General features: G+C 41.8%; 1 protein-coding gene across 1 annotated transcript in view; it reads left to right on the top strand.

The window, feature by feature from the left end:
- LOC138982512 (Kv channel-interacting protein 4-like) overlaps window positions 1-19,918 on the top strand; it is a gene marked incomplete in the record, with an annotated part of 302,169 nt that overhangs the window by 264,092 nt on the left and 18,159 nt on the right. The window contains 1 exon segment of the mRNA XM_070355815.1: window positions 7,874-7,943. Coding sequence (XP_070211916.1) covers window positions 7,874-7,943 — 70 coding nt within the window.

Below are 19,918 nucleotides of genomic sequence, written 5' to 3'. Positions count from 1 at the left end.
TTTAAGAGAAATCAAGGTTTTCTCGATATTGGGGTGCTGTTTCCCAGCACGCACACCTGCTTTTAACCGGTATTAATCAAATGTGGCTCTGATTTTATCACTTTTAACCGGTATTAATCAAATGTGGCTCTGATTTTATAACTTTTAAAAATCATTTGGATGAAATAAACACTCGATTTTATTGTCCCATCCCCCCAGATTACGTATATGGACCCCACTTATACTAAGGTGATACAAAGTACTCGATTTTATCCAATCTTAACAGATCTCTTTAAAATATCTTATCACCCCCACTCCCGTCATCCTCCCGTTTTTAACCAGCTCCCCAATTTTTTTTAAAATTATTTTTTTAACTATCGTATAAACCAAATCATGTCCAATATAGGCAATTTAGACCTGACGGACAGTAAGCCCCTTTAACTTTTCTTTTTTCTTCAGTAGACTGAGCAGCACCTCGCTCTCACATCGAATCACATCGCTCACATCTCTACGTTTCTTGTGTCTTGTGTCTGTGCGGTGTTGTGCTTGGTGAGCGGTCTGCCTTACATTGCCTGCTCTCCTACTGCGTTATTTGTGCCTAGGTTTGCTTCGCTTTGTTTCGCTCTCACGCCTCAAACGCTCAATGCTTCGTGCTTACACCAGACTTCTAACTACCTGATTTTACTACTTGGCCTGCTACAAGTGCTGTGCGGTTTGTGCTTTTATTTCAGATTAGTGAACTCACAACCAAATAGCTGTCAATATGCAATTCTGGTAGAAAGAAAATGGAGTATATTTTAAGTAATATTTCTGCTAACAATGAATTCACGTTGGCAGACGACCACAAAAGGGAGATAATCACTATGAAAAGTTTTTTGTCTGATTTGCATTTACTTTTACGCTTATAAAATATATAAATATGATATATTTTCGTCACGCTGGAGGGTTTCACTATTTCTAGCACTGGAGTGTTTGTTGTTTAGAATGCTGAACATTTTTACTTTTTGTGATATGTTGGAAATTCCCTGTGCAGCAGGCATTTTACATTTTTATTGCTGTTGATTATTCACATTAAAGGGCAGACTTAGCCGTTGTTTCCAGCTCTTTTGCTTTGAAGCATCATGGAGAATAGTTTATCAAACTTTGCAAAAGCTTTTTTGGCCATTATATCTTCTAGCGCAGACCTAATGTGTTGGGTTTTTTTTTTGCTTAACGCCCAGACGACCACGAAGGGCCATATCAGGGCGGTGCTGCTTTGACATTATAACGTGCGCCACACACAAGACAGAAGTCGCAGCACAGGCTTCATGTCTCACCCAGTCACACTATTCTGACACCGGACCAACCAGTCCTAGCACTAACCCCATAATGCCAGACACCAGGCGGAGCAGCCACTAGATTGCCAATTTTAAAGTCTTAGGTATGACCCGGCCGGGGTTCGAACCCACGACCTCCCGATCACGGGGCGGACGCCTTACCACTAGGCCAACCGTGCCGGTCTAATGTGTTGTACAAATTCGGCTCTTTGGTTTTTATGAAGGACAAAGGCAGGTTTTTGAGACTGTTTTGAAAGTATAGTCGTTTTTCCATTTCTGATTAGGTAAGGTCATTCTCCGGCGTGACTTCTAAAAAGAAATATCGCTGAAAGCATAATTGATGATTATTTCATACTTATGTTCGTCGTGTTCTTTCAGCTTAAAGGCACACACAGCTTCACGTAAACCATCAGTTTCTGGTCACAAACACTGTCAGGCTTATAAACACAGTACAAACACCCTTTCGTTTAAACACTCACCGCTTGAGAACATCCCAGGTGCCCTCCGTAAAGAGCGAGCGTAAAGAGCGAGCATTTTTTCAAAGAATATATTTTTGCGTGGCCAGCCAGATTTACAATGAGACAAATCCCGGAAGCCCGGAAGCAGGTCACGCAAGGTCGTGTTTCCCGAAGCAGACGAATTTTCTGCATAGCGCTTGCTTCTTTGCAGCCAAACGCCGCCGATAAGTTCGTATGACTCGCAGTCGTTTGTTGCATTTTAGATTCAGAGGTACAAAATTACGTTCTATTGCAGATACAGCAAGTCGCATTGAAATCACAAACTGACGACGAAATTGTGAGAGAAAAAAAGGGAAATGGGTGACACGGGTCGACGATGGCTCAGGGGTAAAATAAACCACGAAATCTGGTGTGTGGTTTACGCAAGCTAAATAACCATTCAAACGAACTGTGTCATTCTTTTTTGCTGTTAATGCTAATGCAAGTGTGTTCCGTCAGGTTAGAACTGCTTTTTTCGTGAGAAGATATAAATCGTTCTGTAAACCATTTGAGGCAGACTGGGCCTTTAATTCTACTCAAGTCTTTATTATGTCTTTCTTGCATTGTCACTTCAATCGACAAGAAAAAGCAATGATAAGTAACCGTCTCATTTACTTCCCTTCATTGAACGAAGTTTTTATAAATCTGTTTCAAAGTAGTGTCTCAGTCGTAAATAATAGCCCATAATTTCGTTAATCGTAGAATGCGGACAAGCCTAGCCTGTTATATTCACCTTCCAGTAAAATGTCTCCATTCGACGTTGGTTTGGACATTTTCAGACCATTGTTATTATGTCTCTGGTTTTGATCTCCTTTTTTATGCCTTTGCCAGTTCAGCCCTTTTGTAAAGCTGCTCAATGCGTTTCTCTTTTCACTAAATTTGATTGCAAAAGATTACGTTCAATTTTGTCAGCCGGAAGAATGGCTTTTAGCATAGTCTGTTGGCCAATGCTGCTAGCGTCATTCATCTTTCTTTACCTGTCTTCGTAATTGGTGGAGGCTTTCACTAAAACGATTTGTGAATGAATCCGGCTTCCTGGCGTAACTGGATAAACAATTCGTCCAGGGATTGGATTAATTCTTCGGCCTGGCCTATTCTTGCCGTGACAATGGCCATTCGGGACAATGGCTTACTGTTGCATTCTTCTTCTTGACGTTTGCTGTTAGATCGTCAGTCCGGACTGCAGGGCAATGCACAATGAAATGTCTGTTGCATTCAGAGCTGACCTACTTTTATTGTTTTATCTAAATGCTTTCGTTTAACTCCATCGATTTCGCAACGGCTAACAAAAATGTGTTGATGTGTAGGTACTGTATCTCACTGTGGTACGCACGCACGTATGGCCGCTGGCAGTTTTCAGAAGAACGCACGCACACACACACACACACACGCACGCACGCCTAAACGCAAGCACGCACGCAATCACACACACATATACACATGCACACACACACACACACACACAGTGACACACACACACAAACATACACATACATACATACATACATACACACTGACACACATACATATACATAGAAACAGACCGACATAGATTTGTGAGAGAGAGAGAGACTGAGAGAGAGAGAGAGAGAGAGAGAGAGAGAGAGAGAGAGAGAGAGAGAGAGAGAACGAGAGCGTAAAGGGGATGGGGGCGAGCAGACGGTCACGCAAACAGTTCAACGAATCAATATGTAACCCCTCCGCGTGGTCAATGTACATCCGCTTCCAGCCTTCCCATGGGTTTCCAGCACTTCCCGCGCTCTCGTGCCGATTTCTGCACTCGACACTGAAGGTCCCGGATGTGCGGAAGAAAAATGGCCGCAACCACCGAGGGTCCGGAGAGGGAAATATTTGACGAGAGAAAAATTGGTTCTAGGGCAACAGGGACCACCCCGAGTGTGGGTCGATCATTACGCAATGGCATGGCTTTCGACATGCAAACACTATCGACATACCTGTTCTGAGTTAAAGAGCGAGGGAATGGTTGTTTTGACTGGGAGCGAGATAGCTTTTACGTTTGTTGTGGATCTGGTCAGGTGTTGTGATAGCTTTCTGAAAATGTAAATGTTTTGTCCGCCATACTGTATATGTGCCATAAAAACCAAATGGCTGCTTCACCTTGCGTTTCTTTACATGTTTGTTTTTTTTGTTCGCCAGGGAATGCAGGGCTCGTGTCTAGACCTGTGCTAATGTGTGTCCGTAATACTGTCTGCGTGCCATAATCAAAGCTATGGCTGCATCGATGCCCTCGGAGCAATAAGGTTTGACTGATTGGATCAGAGAATCGCGTGAGAGTCCGCTAGTTCTGTCTCTGTGACATTACGCACAGGGGCTGTTGTCTGCATTTTCCGGTCTCTTTACATGGTTATTTGGCAAAAGACACAAGGGGTCCCTTTCAGGGTGTGTGTGTGTGTGTGTGTGTGTGTGTGTGTGTGTGTTTGTGTGTGTATGTGTCTGTGTGTGTGCGGGGAGGGGGAGTGGTTGTTTATTCTATCTTTGCCTTTTTTTTGGTTTTTGGTTTTTTTCGGCAGCAGACTGTGCAATTTGGGGAGTGTGCGATTCTTTTGACGATTCATAACCCAGAGTGCAGTTTCTTTGTTCTGCAATCGGTGACCGGTTATACGCCTCTGTCGTATGTTTGATCTTCAAAGTTCACCAGCCATCCACGTCCCATAAACTCACAGTCAATATCGGGCGGTAAAGCCGTGTCTTTGTGCAGCTAAATATCATTATCAGTGATTTGGCTTCCTTTTTACATTTAGTCAAGTTTTGATACAGTCAGATTTATTATACCCTCGTAAATTCGGGGGTGCACAGTTTCACTCTTTCTGTTTGTTCAGAATTAGATAGATCTCTGGTACATATGGGTCGCACTACACTCGCATCTACTTTGCCCTTATGTTTGAATGCTTTCATGGTGATCATGTCGCTGGGCACCGCAGTATATTATGTTAGGTTATAGTAGCTCATCCATCAGGATGGCGGGATCCACAGGTCAGAAACCAACCATTACACGTCATTCCATCTACCCACGTTCAAACACTAACACTACCCGTTCGATCCACAGACACAGACATGAGCTAAGGTGTTCGAGAGGGGGGAATCTGACAGCCCTCACCATGCCTTACTAATACTAAAGTTAAGCATGGCGGGAGCTGTAATAAGCCTCCTCTCACTTCACCTCACACATCAGATCCCAGAACAGTGGAATCCCCCTTTTAGCCCCCCTCCCCCCCCCCCCAGTTTAAGACTTTCTCCCTTTTTACGAGCTGTTTGTTCAAACTTTTTGTTCATAACCTCTGTACATTTAAACCCATTTTAAGACTGCCTCCTTAGGATTTAAGACCTGATTTTCTAAGATTTTAGGAGTTTTGAAAAGGGGGGTTACATTGTATGAAGCGCCAGTGCCTTGACCCCTGCATCAACATGAAAGAGCTTTCCCCTTCCGCATTCGAAGCTCTTTGCCCGCACCTCCCACCCCCTTCCGTTTCCTGGGTTTTTTTTCACGAGACCCATCATCAACGGGAGACCTGCGTACAAAAAAGTCCGTATCCTGGATATGACCGCTCCTCACTAGCATGAATGGATTCACTAAGTCTGCCTGAATAGATCAGCAGAGTCTGAATCACTGAGCTCTATAATCTGTATAGTTACCTCGATATAGACCTGAGATGTCCATATCAGAACGCCTGGGCGGAAGCGATGCCCTAGAGAAGAGGAAAATCAATCATCTCTTCAATCACTGGCTTGACTCATGGAAGATTCATGGCAAGCAGAGGTTGGAGTCGAGGCCCATCAGCTATTAAAAAGTTATTCCTTCCGTCTCGTTACACGCCGTGTCTGAATGGAGAACTAAGGAGATGTGGAAAACTAAATCTTCAAGATAGCTTCTTTCCTGTGTGACCCATTTTGTAAATCATCGTATTTAGATCGGTCAAGGCTTTTACGTGAGATAAGGGTAGAAACCCGCTTGGACATTTACCAAAAAAAAATCAACATGCAGTCTGGTAGCAAGGGTAAACAAACACTTGGACACATACCAAAAAAATCTACTTGCAGTCTGGTAGCAAGGGTAAACAAACACTTGGACACATACCAAAAAAATCTACTTGCAGTCTGGTAGCAAGGGTAAACAAACACTTGGACACATACCAAAAAAATCTACTTGCAGTCTGGTAGCAAGGGTAAACAAACACTTGGACACATACCAAAAAAATCTACTTGCAGTCTGGTAGCAAGGGTAAACACACACTTGGACACATACCAAAAAAATCAACTTGCAGTCTGGTAGCAAGGGTAAACACACACTTGGACACATACCAAAAAAATCAACTTGCAGTCTGGTAGCAAGGGTAAACAAACACTTGGACACATACCAAAAAAATCAACTTGCAGTCTGGTAGCAAAGGTAAACAAACACTTGGAAACATACCAACAAAATCAACTTGCAGTCTGGTAGCAAGGGTAAACAAACACTTGGACACATACCAAAAAAATCAACATGCAGTCTGGTAGCAAGGGTAAACAAACACTTGGACACATACCAAAAAAATCTACTTGCAGTCTGGTAGCAAGGGTAAACAAACACTTGGACACATACCAAAAAAATCAACTTGCAGTCTGGTAGCAAATGCAATATCGAAGTCCGGGCTTCGTCGAACATTACTTGACAAAAATTTCAACCAATTTGGTTGAAAAATGAGGGCGTGACAGTGCCGCCTCAACTTTCACGAAAAGCCGGATATGACGTCATCAAAGACATTTATCAAAAAAATGAAAAAAACGTATGGGGATTTCATACCCAGGAACTCTCATGTCAAATTTCATAAAGATCGGTCCAGTAGTTTAGTCTGAATCGCTCTACACACACACACAGACACACACACACACGCACACACACACACGCACGCACATACACCACGACCCTCGTTTCGATTCCCCCTCGATGTTAAAATATTTAGTCAAAACTTGACTAAATATAAAAACGTTTAAAAAAAACCCAGAATAAGAAGCAATAAAGCAAACCGCTGTTGGTCAGTGTTTTAACATAGAAGGGGAATTGAGACGAGGGTGGTGGTGTGTGTGTTTGTATGTATGTATGTATGTATGTATGTATGTATGTATGTATGTATGTATGTATATGTGTCTGTGTGTGTGTGTGTGTGTGTGTGTGTGTGTGTGTGTGTGTATGTATACATCGATTCCGAGAAAATTGCTGGACCTATCTTCGTGAAATTTCACATGAGAGTTCCTGGGTGTGATATCCCCAGACGGGGTTTTTTCAGTTTTTTTATGAATATCTCTGATGACTTCATATCCGGTTTTTGTGTGAAAGTTGAGGCCGCAGTGTCACGCCCTTATTTATCAATCAAATTGATTGAACATTTTGTTAAGCAATCTTCCACGAAGTCTAGACTATGGGATTGATTTTCAGCTCGGCAGCGTAAAATTAGTTTATAAGTTAGCTCATTAAAGGTGTCATTAAAATCGAATTTTTACTAACAGATTTCAAAATGATTGCATCGTATTCCTCAATTTCTCCTGAATCCAAAAATATATACATATGATATGTTTACTCTAAAAATGTGCTCAGAATTACAGAAAATAGGTTAAGTAAGTACTGCGTTCGCACGCTACGCGGAGACGAGCGTGACCCGTCTGGGTCTTTTGGTGTGGTTAGTCGAGACTATCTTAAAATAGTCTCGTAGTCTCGGCGATGACTAACTTTTGGTGTTAATCTGTTACTATGATGCTGACAGCTTGACCAAATGTTTGTATATCGCTTCACGCGACTTGTCGTTTGTTTTGTTTTTTTACCAGATTTGTTACGAGGTATGATCCAAACAAAATGATCAAATGTGATTTTCGCAGAGCCTGTTTGGCGTATCCGGCCCAAAATACAGCAGTCATTAGAACTACTCTCCTCCTACATCGATGCAAAGTCACAAGTGCCTAAGCCAATCAGAAGAGGCCTTAAGGTGCCCTTATTACGTAGTGTCCAGCATGCTAGCACTGAGCTCTTGTCTCTCCTTTCTATGCCAAAATCTTAACGTTTTTTTCTTTCTTGTGTGTGTGTTGCAGGAATGCCCGACGGGTATCGTGAACGAAGAGACCTTCAAGGACATTTATGCCCAGTTCTTTCCTCAGGGAGGTAAGTCTGCAGGTGAATTATCGTTCTTGCATTCACACCACAAGTTAATGTCGTCACTCTTTCGTTCTTCCTTTCTGTCGTCTTCACTGTTACTAACGGTCACATTTTTCTTTAATATTCTGATGTTGTCGTTTTGGCTTCATTTGCTTTATTTGAGGTTTTTAAAAAAAAGTCAAGAACACTGTCCCAGAGTAACTCTTGATATGAAACTTTAGTTTACAGAAAGAGACGAATTTCAACGAATTTCGAAATCAAAATTGTGGCTTTTCGGCAATTTATGCTATCAGTCAAACTTCTGCTTGGTATCTCTGTCCACAAAGTTTGGTACCTTGCAAGCTTCCTTGAATTTGAGAGAATGTTCTTGAATTTTACCTGATTTGAATTGGTTTGATTCCTTGATTGTGAGACAATGTTCTTGAAAATAACCTGATTTGAATTGGTTTATTTTGATTTGAATTTAGTTGAATGCCAATTACTAATTTCGATTGTGAGTGAGAGCAGATTTGTAGCCACACGCATGACTTGAACGAGAAGAGTCGTTTAGGCGATCTCTTTTTCTTCAAATCACTTCCGCCGCCACAACCACCACCATCCTTCCCGTGGCACTGCATGAACAAGAAGATTATCAAGAGCATTTATTTCATAGACAGAGAATCCTATAGTTGCAATGCTATAGATTGGAGAGAGGGAGAGAAAGAGAGAGGGAGAACAAGAACAAGAACAACAAGAACAATTCTTTATTTAACGAGGGTAATAGAGTAAGCAGTGACCTGCTTTTTTACATCTGGCCCTCGCCCTGAAGAGGGACTAGTCTAAAATTGCTAAAGAATAAGCAAGTAAAGAAAACTACTGCTACATGATTATAATAAAATGAAAGTAAGAACATATCATCAATTTACATACAATACATTGCTTAAATGAAAAATGTAAGTTCATTTGACATGAGTTAAGAATTATAGAGTAGATTGCACTGACGCAACAAGCTGTAAAGGGAGAGAGAGAGAGAGAGAGAGAGAGAGAGAGAGAGAGAGAGAGAGAGAGAGAGAGAGAGAGGTAGAGAGAGGGAGAGGGAGAGAGAGAGAGAGAGAGAGAGAGAGAGAGAGAGAGAGAGAGAGAGAGAGAGAGAGAGAGAGAGAGAGAGAGAGACGGGGGGGGGGATCTTTGTGAAGCTCAAATTTCGTTTTATAAATAATAGTTCAAAGCTCACAGAGAATTCCGTGGAGGATTTGTTTTTGAATCGTTTCGAAAGGGCATTATCAAACTCTTTCTGTTTGTGCTGAATTTCTCCCACTCGTTTCGTTCTGAAGGCGAAATACACTGATGGTTATACAACTGTTCGGCTGGAGATGCAATGCCGGCTGTCAGTTTATTTCTACCAATGTGTTCTATATTACGTGCTTGTCTGTTGTTTGTATTTGGTGTTTGTTTGTTTGGTTTTTTTTGTTTTGTTTTTTTTGGGGGGGGAGTTAGTTTGTTCGTTTGTTTGTATTTGGTTTTTACACCCCCGGTATAGGGGTGTGTATAGGTTTCGCTCGATGTGTTTGTTTGTGTGTTTGTGTGTTTGTGTTCGCATATAGATCTCAAGAATGAACGGACCGATCGTCACCAAACTTGGTGAACAGGTTCTATACATTCCTGAGACGGTCCTTACAAAAATTGGGATCAGTCAAACACACGGTTAGGGAGTTATTGGTGGATTAAAATTATACAAGGACTTATAGAGAAACATATTCATGGTCAAAGGGAAATGACCTTCTCAGTTGGTGGCAGTGAGAATGGGTGCAGTGAGAATAGTTATTTCCCTTTGACCAACGGGGGTGTTTTTCCTACCTCGAAGGAATTTCTTGTTTTCTTCTTCTTTTAAGAGTTTTAGAGGAGGGGGCTGAGGGGAAGTTAATAAGGAATATTTATGACATTTGCCTGCTCTGGCATTTTCTGACTTTCTGTTTTCCCACACTCATCATATATTTTACCTTGAGTAATTCGTTAAATATAATGTATTTGTCGTGTATTCCTACGTTTACATTCTTTTCTGTAAATCATTGTGCGTGATAATCCTCCCGTTTTAGTGTCATATTTCAACACTCAGTATTTTTCTGCTCTTGACATTTCTGAGAAAAAAAGGCTTCCAAAACGTGAGTGTGATTGCTCCAAACAACTGTGATAACCCCGGGGAGTCTGCTGTTGTCTGCGGCAGCTTTTTAACCAAATAGGAGCCTAGGACTTTCTGTCTCTCGGGGTTCGTTGTGTTTGCTACTTCCGTGCTGTCGCCGGAATGATTGTGTAACTCTGGGATTGTGTGTGTGTGTGTGTGTGTGTGTGTGTGTGTGTGTGTGTGTGTGTGTGTGTGTGTGTGTGTTTGTGTGTGTGTGTTTGTGTGCGTGTGTGTGTGCGTGTGTGTGTGCGTGTGCGTGTGTATGTGTCTTGTATAACTCTGGGATTGTGTATGTGTGTGTGTGTGTTGGTGTGTGTGTGTGCGTGCGTGTATGTGTGTGTGTGTGCGTCCGTGCGTGTGTGTGTGTGTGTGTGTGTGTGTGTGTGTGTGTGTGTGTGTGTGTTTGGGGGAAATGATTGTGTAACCCCAGACTGCATTCAGCAGAGAATAAGGGGCAAGGGGTTGGATTGATCAGAAGAGATGTGGGTGGTGAGGTGAGATGTGGGTGGTGAGATGAGATGTGGGTGGTGAGGTGGGATGTGGGTGGTGAGGTGAGATGTGGTTGGTGAGGTGAGATGTGGTTGGTGAGGTGAGATGTGGTTGGTGAGGTGAGATGTGGGTGGTGAGGTGAGATGTGGGTGGTGAGGTGAGATGTGGGTGGTGAGGTGAGATGTGGTTGGTGAGGTGAGATGTGGGTGGTGAGGTGAGATGTGGGTGGTGAGGTGAGATGTGGGTGGTGAGGTGAGATGTGGGTGGTGAGGTGAGATGTGGGTGGTGAGGTGAGATGTGGTTGGTGAGGTGAGATGTGGTTGGTGAGGTGAGATGTGGGTGGTGAGGTGAGATGTGGGTGGTGAGGTGAGATGTGGGTGGTGAGGTGAGATGTGGTTGGTGAGGTGAGATGTGGTTGGTGAGGTGAGATGTGGGTGGTGAGGTGAGATGTGGTTGGTGAGGTGAGATGTGGTTGGTGAGGTGAGATGTGGGTGGTGAGGTGAGATGTGGTTGGTGAGGTGAGATGTGGTTGGTGAGGTGAGATGTGGGTGGTGAGGTGAGATGTGGTTGGTGAGGTGAGATGTGGTTGGTCTTTCTATGTGGGCAGGTTTCACGGTAATCAGACTCTTTGATGTGTGTAAACTTTGCCTTCAAATTACTTGCTTACTGTGTTGATTTTCATCATTTTTTCTGCTTGGCATGAGTAAGTATGGTATTTGCAATACAAAAAAATAAATAAAAGCTAAAATGTTTGTGTTTGAGCAATTATTTGAGCGCGTTTTTCGAAGCGAACGTGTGAATCCTGACAGACACCATTTCCTTCTGTCACATGACCCCATCTCAAAGTGTGATTCAACAGACACAAAAATAACACACAAAACTTATGATAATGGGGTTATTAATTCAATTAATACACAAGGTTAGTCTCTGACTAGAGAAAATAGGGAAACAATATCAAATGGGAGCATAAAACCGTTTCTGGAAAAATTTTCAATCACCACCGAAAGTGTCTGTCAGTAAAAAAAAACACGTGCTTTGTTTGCAAAGCAAAGCCTAATTTTACACATCGCGTGCTTTTGTCTGTTATTCTTGCTTGTGAACATCATTTTATTGATGTTCTTCACTGGAAAGCAGGTGTATCATCAACAGTATCACAAAATCGCAAAGAATGAACATTTTTGTTGTGATCCGACCGGTGTCTGTAGACTGAATCACACGTTCGGCAAACTTCGTTTTTAACGGAAATAACCGAGCCTTTAATCGGAAACGACGTTTCAACCGCTTCATATCGTCTGCAGGAAGAAAAAGAGGAATGCGATACCCAGTGAGTAAAACATTTAATCGTTTTTAGTGCCTTTTGATCAAGTTTTGTTGCGTCTGTCAGCAACGTTCGTCAACCCAACGTTCGGCACAGCGACGCACGCATACGGATTTGCAGCGTTTGCATTCGGAAAGTGAGGGATTTGTGAGTTCGTTTGCATAATTTCAATCGCTAGTAGGTTTTCCCTTCGTCTCCCATTCTTGTGTGTACATGTTATTGGCATTTCATTGTGTAAATTGAAAGTTTGTGAGTAACAGTAGTAAAATCTGTCGAACGTTGGCAACGCTGACAGACGGAAATATCGAACGTTGCCTTCAATGACAGACTGGCTTGGCGATCGTACTTTCGATTCGTAGGAACACAATATATAGGCCTAGAGACAACAATGTGCGCTCGTTACCACAACGGTCATGAACCGGTGTAACACAAAATTTTTACTCCACGAAAAATTGACTCGGACGGAGTAAACTTCCAGTAAAAATCTTGTACGAAAAAAGAACTCACAAGGAACTAAATTTTTACTCCCCAAATATTTACTCCCAGTAAACATCTCGTACGAGAAACTTAGGGCCTACTCCTTCGTTTATAATTCGCGCAATATCCCATTTACGTGCAATCCCGTTTTGCCGCCGTCCCATTTTGGCGACATTTAACAAGCCAAGCGTCATTTTACTCCCGCATCCCATTTTGGCGCAATCCCGTTTCGCCGCTATCCCATTTTTTTGATTTTTTTTTTCTTTTTACATTTAGTCAAGTTTTGACTAAATGTTTAACATAGAGGGGGAATCGAGACGAGGGTCGTGGTGTATGTGTGTCTGTGTGTGTGTGTGTGAGTGTGTGAGTGTGTGAGTGTGTGTGTGTGCGTGTGTGTGTGTAGAGCGATTGAGAGTAAACTACTGGACCGATCTTTATGAAATTTGACATGAGAGTTACTGGGTATGATATCCCCGGACGTTTTTTTCAGTTTTTCGATAAATGTCTTTCATGACGTCATATCCGGCTTTTTTTTTTAAAGTTGAGGCGGCACTGTCACACCCTCATTTTTCAATCAAATTGATTGAAATTTTGGCCAAGCAATCTTCGACAAAGGCCGGACTTCGGTATTGCATTTCAGCTTGGTGGCGTAAATATTAGTTTATGACTTTGGTCATTAAAAATCTGAAAATTGTAATTAAAATTATTTTTTTATAAAACGATCTAAATGTACGTTCATCTTATTCTTCATCATTTTCTGATTCCAAAAACATATAAATATGTTATATTCGGATTAAAAACAAGGTCTGAAAATTAAAAATATAAAAAATTATTATCAAAATCAATGGACGTCTACCCACAACACGCCACTGGATGCCGCGTGGTGCCAGTCGTGAAAACCAGGTTCTTTGTCCTACAGTGAGACATTCAAGTTGGGGACTTTGTGACCGCTGACTTTGTCAGCATGGATGGAAAGGTGGAGAGATACAGGGCGGTGATCATCCCCAAGTCAACCCATTTCCCCGATGGGCCAGATCGAGAGGAGATCTGTGTGAAGTGTTTGCGCGCAAAAGACAATGGGAGATACTATGTCTTTCCTAATGTTGATGACATTTCATGCTTGCCAATGGCTCAGATAAAAAAAAATCCCACCAACGAACCATGAACAACAGGGGGGATTACTATTTTGACATGTGACCAAGTCTCATTTGAGCGTTCACAGTGTTACCTGAGAATAGCACACCCCCTTGAATTGGGACCAAAGAAAAAGCGTTGTATATATGCATTTTTGAATGCTTTTCTAAAGTCATAAGTTCATTTGTGAAAAAAATAAATTTTTAGGGATTGTTTTGCTGAATGCATGCAGTTAAGAAATTGACCCCGTTTTCAAATTTAGGGGGTAGGGTTGCCCCATAGCCCACGTATGTCTGTGTGACTGTGTCAAATATCAATCTACTTTGCGTACAAACTGTATAGATGTTTGTTTTTCGATTTTAGAATGATTTCTTAAGCTGGTTAGAACTTCTGAGGTCTACAGGAAACGATAAAGATAAAAAAATGTACAAAATATAAGTAGCGTCCTTCATCTTACCATTGTTCTGATCAATACTGTCCCTTTATTTGCAAGTTAACCGTTTTTATTAATGTGTTCAAGGAGTATGTTAAAAATGATTATCAATGGTTGCTTTAAACAGCACCTTTGGGCAGTTATTATGCACTGAAGTTGTAAAAGCATGTTTTGGGGGTTTTAGGATATAGCGTCTTGGAACGCCAATCATCTTGGAAATACGAATGTTCATATAATTTTTTTTACTGTTTTGGATAGATAAAAAGTTGAACTCTTGGTGCAAACTGTTTTTTGGCCCCTGTTTGACTATTTATTATTTTGGAATATTGTGTGTGAGAGGGAAACTGCAATCCTCAATATCATGAAACGTGCCTGTGGCTGTTTGTCTTTCTGTCTGTCTATGTGTGTGTCTCTCTGCATATGAGTGTGTGCGTTCGATGCGTGCGTACGTGCGTGCTTGTGTGTGTGTGTGTGTGTGTGTGTGTGTCTCTCTCTCTCTCTCTCTCTCTCTCTCTCTCTCTCTCTCTCTCTCTCTCTCTCTCTCTCTCTCTCTACGGACAGAAGGACTCTGGAAATGTTCCACCATGCTCATGTAATGCCTGACACTAATTATGTTTCGACGCTCTGGGATGGCAGCAGTGATGTCCATTTGAAAAAGTTAGACTCTCTCTATCGTCGCTCTGCTAAACTCATCGTAAAGGATAATGCCTCAACAGATATGAAATTCAAAATGCCTAACTTTATTCTTCCACTGGAAAAGCATCTCAAGTTAAACAAAGCTATTTTCATGCATGAATATATTGTATTACGGTAAAGTGCCGATTTCCATTACATCATTATTTGATAAAGCTACCGACAGATATGGGTCGGTCAACTTGATCCCACCGATTCCACGAATTGACCCTTACAAGACCAGTCTTGCTTTTTCGGGTACATCAGTTTGGAATTCACTTCCATCATCCTTTCAACTCTTAAAGTCATTAAAAAAACAAGTCGCGTAAGGCGAAAATACAACATTTAGTCAAGTAGCTGTCGAACTCACAGAATGAAACTGAACGCAATGCAACGCAGCAAGAGCGTATACTCGTAGTCCACCGCTCACGGCATAGGCAGTGAAATTGACAAGAAGAGCGGGGTAGTAGTTGCGCTGGGAAGGATAGCACGCTTTTCTGTACCTCTCTTCGTTTTAACTTTCTGAGCGTGTTTTTAATCCAAACATATCATATCTATATGTTTTTGGAATCAGGAACCGACAAGGAATAAGATGAAAGTGTTTTTAAATTGATTTGGACAATTTAATTTTGATAATAATTTTTATATATTTAATTTTCAGAGCTTGTTTTTAATCCGAATATAACATATTTATATGTTTTTGGAATCAGCAAATGATGGAGAATAAGATAAACGTAAATTTGGATCGTTTTATAAAAACAAATTTTTTTTTACAATTTTCAGATTTTTAATGACCAAAGTCATTAATTAATTTTTAAGCCACCACGCTGAAATGCAATACCGAAGTCCGGGCTTTGTCGAACATTACCCGACCAAAATTTCAACCAGTTTGGTTGAAAAATGAGGGCGTGACAGTGCCGCCTCAACTTTCACGAAAAGCCGGATATGACGTCATCAAAGACATTTATCAAAAAAATGAAAAAAACGTCTGAGGATATCATACCCAGGAACTCTCATGTCAAATTTCATAAAGATCGGTCCAGTAGTTTAGTCTGAATCGCTCTACACACACACACACACAGACAGACACACACACACACACAGACAGACACACACACACACACGCACATACACCACGACCCTCGTCTCGATTCCCCCCTCTACGTTAAAACATTTAGTCAAAACTTGACTAAATGTAAAAAGAGTGTTAAAACACACTTAATGTCTGAGTAGTTTAACGCGTTTTGATTTACCACACTTAGTATTACGTCAAAGATATGCTGTGCATTGTATATTCTGAACATATTTTTGTTGTACTATTGCTACATGTTCGATTGCTACCAGCTTGTACTTATAATTATCTGCATAGTATGCATTTGAGTTTATGAATAACCACATATGTATGCCCTTCATGCCTCATCTTCATCATCGTCATCATCATCATCATCATCATCATCATCATCATCATCATCGTCGTCGTCGTCGTCATCTTTATCATCACGTGCTCAAGTTTTCCGACCTCCTTTCGTTCTTAACTTTTTAACTTTTTAATTTTTATTTTTTTTATTTTTTCATTGTGTGTCTGTGCGTCCCAAGGACAGATTGTAAGAAAAGGCGTAGCTTTAAATCTTAATCCTTGTTAAATAAAGTTCAATTCAATTCAATTCTCTCTCTCTCTCTCTCTCTCTCTCTCTCTCTCTCTCTCTCTCTCTCTCTCTCTCTCTCTCTCTCTCTCTCTCTCTCTCTCTCTCTCTCTCTCTCTCTCTCTCTCTCTCTCTCTCTCTCTCTCTCTCTTTGCATATGAGTGTCTGCGTTCGTGCGTGCGTGCTTGTGTGTGTGTGTGTGTGTGTGTGTGTGTCTCTCTCTCTCTCTCTCTCTCTCTCTCTCTCTCTCTCTCTCTCTCTCTCTCTCTCTCTCTCTCTCTATCTGTTGTGTTTGCCAATGCTGTGCTGTGGCAAGGCAGTGATTATGTAACGTCTGGAATTTGTGGCTGTGCATAAAGAAAACATGAAAACGAGCGTTAACTGAATAAGCAGCGTGGGGGGAAAAAAGTTAAAAAAAAATAGTCCGTGAATCATGTTCATGCCCAGTGACCTCGATCGCCCCACACGTGTCAGCCCGGTGTGGTGCACAGATTTTTTTTGATTTTTTAAAAATCTCAGCCAGTGTTCAAACTGGGTTATCAGATCCTCGCAAACCAGACAGCGAGACTGGTTAAAGCTGTGGTCTATTTATGACTTTCCGGGGCTATGAGGTTGAAAAATAGGGACAAAATCATGTACAGATTTCTGTACAGCAAACACTACCCGAAACCCCACCTATACGGCGTGTATGGCCTTGAGAGCTTCAGTCAACGCTTGAATGTTGCCGTGGTAACATCCGGTTTGCTCTCGCAGAGCTGAGCATAAATGTCAAGAAGGATCGAGCAGAAAAAATAAACGACTTGGCAGGGACTCGAACTCAAGGCCTCGGGGCCTCGAAATGTCGGGGCCGATGTCTTAACCGCTAGTCCACTTCACCAGTGTTGTCAAAGATACAAAATTGATAATTTTATATCATTCTACGTTTGAATTATTCATGCGTTGCAAAAACGTAAAAATTGACATTAAAATTTTTCTTTATTTGCAAACATGTTTTTCAGAATCGCAGTACATGTTTACACCGTCATGCTACACGACATTCGCACCATGCAAATAGCTGCGATATCTCTATTTACAACATGCAAGAAAATGACAAGAACAGTAATTGAATCTCTCCAAAGCTCTGTGCAGTTGAAACCAGACATCTAAGAAATAGTTATACATGTATTCACTTCTGAACAATGGGCGGATAAAGATATTAATCACTAGAATGAATACCCGCTTCGCCGGGTAGCCGGCTTCGCCGGGAAGAAGTACTTAGAGCCGTACGCCGGCTTCGCCGGGTCCGAACAATGGACCCGCCAAGCTTAGGTCCCTCCCAGATTCGTGGAATGGGAACAGCACGAAAATGATTCAGTGGCCATAATGCCATTCCTGACCATATCGAGTCCCATCCTTGTCGACGAATGTAACCGTGTTAATCACCTTTGGAGGCGAACTCCACTCAAACAGGACTGAGCAAGTTATGGCTTCTAAAAGGAAGGCCAGTACATAAATTTACGTTGAATCTAGGGGTCCTTAACGTCCTCACAGGAAATTTTCCTTTTAGGGACGTGAGTTGATGATACGCTTTAAATAAATTTACATATGATGATAAAATCGTTTATTTAACGTCACTCTGTAAAAACATTGGCGACATTTGTCTTAGATTAAGAACACACACAGGCACGCACACAAACTTTCCCTTTATGTACAGTGGTTCACCACCCTCCCGCCCCCCGCACACTCTCGCTCATCTAATTAAAAATGGTGTTAAGAGATACTTGGATATAAAATGGTATTTTTAAAAGATCTGATAAAAATATATAGTAGCTGTATGAGAAGCAATGGCGTCAGCCGCAGCAATGTCTCTTCATATCCAGGGACCAAGTGGGTGCGTGTGCATAAGTCCAGCGATAAGTTTGGGACCTTGCCACCCAAGGTCTTTATTAAAACTTAAAAGATAGCTTAATTTTTCCTTTGAGGTATTTGGCAGAATATTTCTATTTGAGTTTATAAACTGAGTCAGGGGTTGAAAGTGGCATGAGTTCAAATCACACTCCAAAGTCAAATGAGCAATGGTGAGGTCGGATTGACAGGTGCATTTAAGCTCTAGAAATTGGTAACTCCCAGCTTCTGCCCTTAGGCGGTTAATCCTTTTTATTACACGTGGGCATGCATTATAGGTGTTCATCTGTTTTGATGGGGCTTCCCGAATGAGCCAGCCAGAGCTTATAGCCTTGTGCATATATTTGTTCCTCCATTCTCTCCAGAGAAGAGAGTCTGTAAGGCTACTGATCTCAGAAGCAGACAATGGCAGGTCTACCTCGGAGGCGCCCATGCCTTGGGCAGCTTCTTTAGCGGCTTTGTCCGCTTTCTCGTTGCCAGGCACGTTCACGTGTGCTGGACACCAGACCAGGTTAATCTCGCTTCCTTTTTTTATAATTTTATTTGCCAGCTCCTTTATGGCAATGACAAGATCATGTCTTTTTGATCTTTTGTTAGATCTCAATGCTTCAATGGCTGCTTTGGAGTCAGAGAATATAGCTATCTTTTGAGGAGGAGTGTCCTTGAGATTGAGATGAACAAGCGACATGCAGATGGCAAGGAGCTCAGCTGAGAAGATCGAGTTTCTGTTGCACAGTTTAAATTTCCCAGTCATGTCATCGCTGGGGATTACAAAAGCTGCGCCAGCCTTCTTGTCATCCAACACTGACCCGTCTGTGTAAACATGAACATGGCCTTTGTATACAGTATCAATGTGCTCAAGGGCTTGTATCCTGAGTAATAACTGATCATCCTTTGTAGCTGTGCAATATTCTGTGTCAAAATTCATTTCTTTCATTGTCCATGAGGGATCACGAGATATGGGGTTTTGGGCCACATCATTTGGGTCGACACTGATTTCACTAAAGAGTGAAGCATTGAATTGAGCCAGTGAGGAGAAAGTAGTGCCAAAGTGGGCCTTTTTGTTTTGGACATGATTGTAATGCGGTTGTAGCTCCTCTTTTGTTGAGTTTTGCACTGTGTTGGCTCGAACATTGTAATCTGCGCAGCACTTACGCCGCCACATGTCAAGAGGGAGGAATCCTGCTTGGTGGTATACAATGGCCTGCTTTGAATGCCTTGGGTGTCCGAGGGCAAGCCGAAGGGCACGACATTCCGCTGACTGTAGCTTATCAAGCCATTTTCGAGCCGACGAGAAGTAGGCCTCCTGTCCATATGATAGTCTTGATCTTATAAGAGCTCTGGTGATGTTTGTTAGAATAACTGGGCACTTTGCCCATGGTTGGGCAGCCAGTATTTTAAGAAGGTTGATGGTCTTATTTGCTTTGCTTAAAAGATACTTTAAGTGAGCAGTCCATAGTCCATTTGAGGTGAAAACTACGCCCAGATATTTCACCTGCTGACTGGGTGAGACAACAGATTTATCTAGTGAGAACTGTATCTTTTCTCGATCTTCCAGTTTTCGGTTTGTAAAGACAACGAATACAGTTTTCTCGGCAGAGAGAGTGAAGCCATTCTCCCGCATATAGTTCGCAATGTTATCTATAGCTGTTTGCCACTCTTTAGAGAATTTGTGTTCTGTTTTATAGGTTTTGTTTTGATACTCTTTGCATAGAGCAATATCATCCGCATAAAGCGTCAGTTCGGCTCCATGTGTTTTAATTGTCGATA

This window comes from Littorina saxatilis, linkage group LG12 (assembly GCF_037325665.1).
Source record: "Littorina saxatilis isolate snail1 linkage group LG12, US_GU_Lsax_2.0, whole genome shotgun sequence".
In the NCBI taxonomy this organism is placed as follows: Eukaryota; Metazoa; Mollusca; class Gastropoda; order Littorinimorpha; family Littorinidae; genus Littorina; species Littorina saxatilis.
The sequence above is the reverse complement of the archived record's forward strand: the minus strand, read 5'-3'. Positions and strand labels throughout refer to the sequence as shown.